Genomic DNA, 2,771 nt, shown 5'->3' with positions numbered 1-2,771 from the left:
AAAATCTCCCATGTCCTGCATGCTTAGTTTACTCTAAGTCCTTATGCACATCACTTATGTAAATATCCTGTTTATAAAGAAATGCAAATAAGAAGTCTACAAAACACAAGCTCTGGTCAAGGTGTCAGCTTTAATGGGTTTCCACATCCTCATCCTTGTCAACTACTCATGTAGGTCACTAAAATCCTGTCATGGATTTGTCCGTAATTCCCTGATGGGGAACCAGGCCACCAAAGTGATCCAGGTTAGAAAAAAACCTCCTCTCTTTCTCTTTGAGACACGTTGGCACCCAAGCTCTGGTTCCCAGCACTGTGCCCCAGAGGGAAGAAGGTCTGGCAGGTAAACTGCAGCATGGAAGGACAAACCAGCAAAGAGCAGAAACCTCTTAAGAAAGTTTCTTGTTGCAGGCAGTGTCTCATCCAATTCCATCTCTCCCAGGGCCCAAAGGTGTGATCAACGACTGGAGGAAGTTTAAGTTAGAAAGCGAAGACAGAGACTCCTTATCCTTGAGCAAGAAAGAAATACTTAGACAAATGTCTTCACCACACAGATCCTTCAGTAAAGATGACAAGGACACCAGAGAGAGATTCTGCCGTAAGGTAAGAGCAGCAAAACAAAATAAATTAACTTTGATTCTATGTAAACACACTAGTTATAAGCTAGAAAGTCCTGAATTTCTCAGGCTCAGCTTCTTTGTAACTTAGCAGAGCTCTCACAACCTGGACAGAATAAACTCACGTGCAAACCAGCAGAGCTGGGGAAGGGTCCGGAGCACAAGTCTGATGAGGAGCAGCTGAGGAGCTGTGGGGGCTCAGCCTGGAGAGAACGAGTCTCAGGGGAACATTCTCCCTCTCTACAACTCCCTGCCAGGAGGAGCAGCCAGGTGGGGTCAGGCTCTGCCCCAGGGAACAGGGACAGGACCAGAGACAATGGCCTCAGGCTGTGCCAGCGTAGGTGTAGATTGGATACTGGGGAAAATTTCTTCACCAAAAGGGTGGTCAGGCACTGGCACAGGCTGCCCAGGGAGGTGGTGGAGTCACCATCCCTAGAAGCATCCAAAAAAAATGGCAACATGGTGCTTAGGGACATGGGTTAGTGGGAGACTTGGCAGTGCTGGGTTGATGGTTGAACTTGGTGATCTTAGAGAGCTCTTCTAGCCTCAGTAGTTCCACAATTCTATCTAGTCCTCTCTCAAGTAAAGTCTAGCTTGAGCGTATTTTACATCAGAGCACAGCTTGATTTTTCTTCTTCTTCCCTGCCACAATCCCTGGCTAAGGCAATGCAAAATTTTTAACATGACTAAAAACCTGCTAGTCAGGGTAGAGCTCTGAGCCTGAATGTTATTCATTATAATTTACCAGTTCAGATGGGGGGGACCCAAATCCACCCAAAACACAGCACTTTGACACCACAACAGGCCACTGGCAAAATGCTCACCAACTTTAGAAGATCCAGAAGTTCTTGTGGAATGTGGCAACTGCCTTCAGTACTGCCAAGCTGACATGAAAGTGTTGAGACAGGATCTCCATCCGTCTCTTGAAGAGACCTTCCAGAGTCACTGTAGGCAGTGGTGAACTCTGCTGATTCAGCTTCTGATATTCTGCAGACAACAGCTTGGTCTCATCCTGTGTCAGCTCGCAGGGATTACACACACTAACGAGGTTCTCTCGATCTTCACAGATGAGCATGCAGGAGTACGAGCTAATTCACGACGCGCAGGAAGACGAGAGCTGCCTACAGCAATACCGCAAGCGCTGCATGCAGGATATGCACCAGAGGCTGAGCTTCGGGCCCAAATTTGGTTACCTGTGCGAGCTGCAGAACGGGGAGCAGTTTCTGGAAGCCGTGGAGAAGGAGCACAAGACCACCACAGTGATCGTGCACATTTACGAGGATGGCGTGAAGGGCTGCGACGCCCTCAACAGCAGCCTGACCTGCCTGGCGGCCGAGCACCCCACCGTCAAGTTCTGCAAGATCAAGGCCTCCAACACGGGGGCTGGAGACCGCTTCTCCAACGAAGTGCTGCCCTCCCTCCTCGTCTATAAGGCTGGGGAGCTTCTGAGCAATTTCATTAGTGTTTCTGAACAGTTCAACGAGGAGTTTTTTGCTGTGGATGTGGAGGCTTTCCTCAATGAGTATGGGCTGCTCCCCGAAAGGGAGCTGCCAGCACTGGGAAATGGCAACACAGATGAGCAGGATGTTGAATAATTAGAGCCGTAGTCCTCGCTGTCTCCCTTTTCTCCTCAGTGCGTTGTAACTCCACGTCAGTATCACCCATCTCACTTAGAGAAGGCTCTTTGCTAACTTATTTGTAAGATACACATATATAAATATTGTTTAACTGTTAGTATGTGAACTTCAAACACATAGACCTGGCAGTCCTGTACATAACTATTTGTATGCCAGCCACAAGCACTAGGAAGAACAGCAGACAATGCTGGTGATCTTTAAGAAATTAAACAATTAAAAATTGAGGGCGCACACCTATCTCCTTTCAATGGAGACAGGACTGATCCATTCCTCTGTGCACACAAAAAGCCATCTCCAAGTCTTGGCTCCTCAGAGTCACTTCTACCACTTTGGTAGGAACAAGCAGTTTTAAGGACAAATAAACTGCCCAAGGCCCTTGCATTCCTAAATGACTTGGGTATCTAGGACATTATTTTATGCTTCCACATTTAGCTTTCAATATTCATGAAAAAAGAGAAGTTACTGCAGGGCTTCTCTAAGTTTCTGCTCCAAGCAGCTAGCACAGACACAGCACCAGCCAA

At 47.5% G+C, this 2,771-nt stretch overlaps 1 protein-coding gene across 1 annotated transcript; it reads left to right on the top strand.

Moving 5' to 3' along the window:
- Positions 1-443: 443 nt before the first annotated feature.
- On the top strand, positions 444-2,208 carry PDC (phosducin). Its single transcript, XM_009079661.1, has 2 exons — positions 444-599; positions 1,681-2,208. Exons 1-2 carry the CDS (start codon positions 534-536, stop codon positions 2,206-2,208), a joined length of 594 nt encoding a protein of 197 aa, XP_009077909.1. The 5' UTR covers positions 444-533.
- Positions 2,209-2,771: the final 563 nt, after the last annotated feature.

This window comes from Acanthisitta chloris, unplaced genomic scaffold, assembly GCF_000695815.1.
Source record: "Acanthisitta chloris isolate BGI_N310 unplaced genomic scaffold, ASM69581v1 scaffold4528, whole genome shotgun sequence".
Taxonomy (NCBI): domain Eukaryota; kingdom Metazoa; phylum Chordata; class Aves; order Passeriformes; family Acanthisittidae; genus Acanthisitta; species Acanthisitta chloris.
Note: the sequence above shows the minus strand (reverse complement) of the source record. Positions and strands in the feature narration are given on the sequence as shown.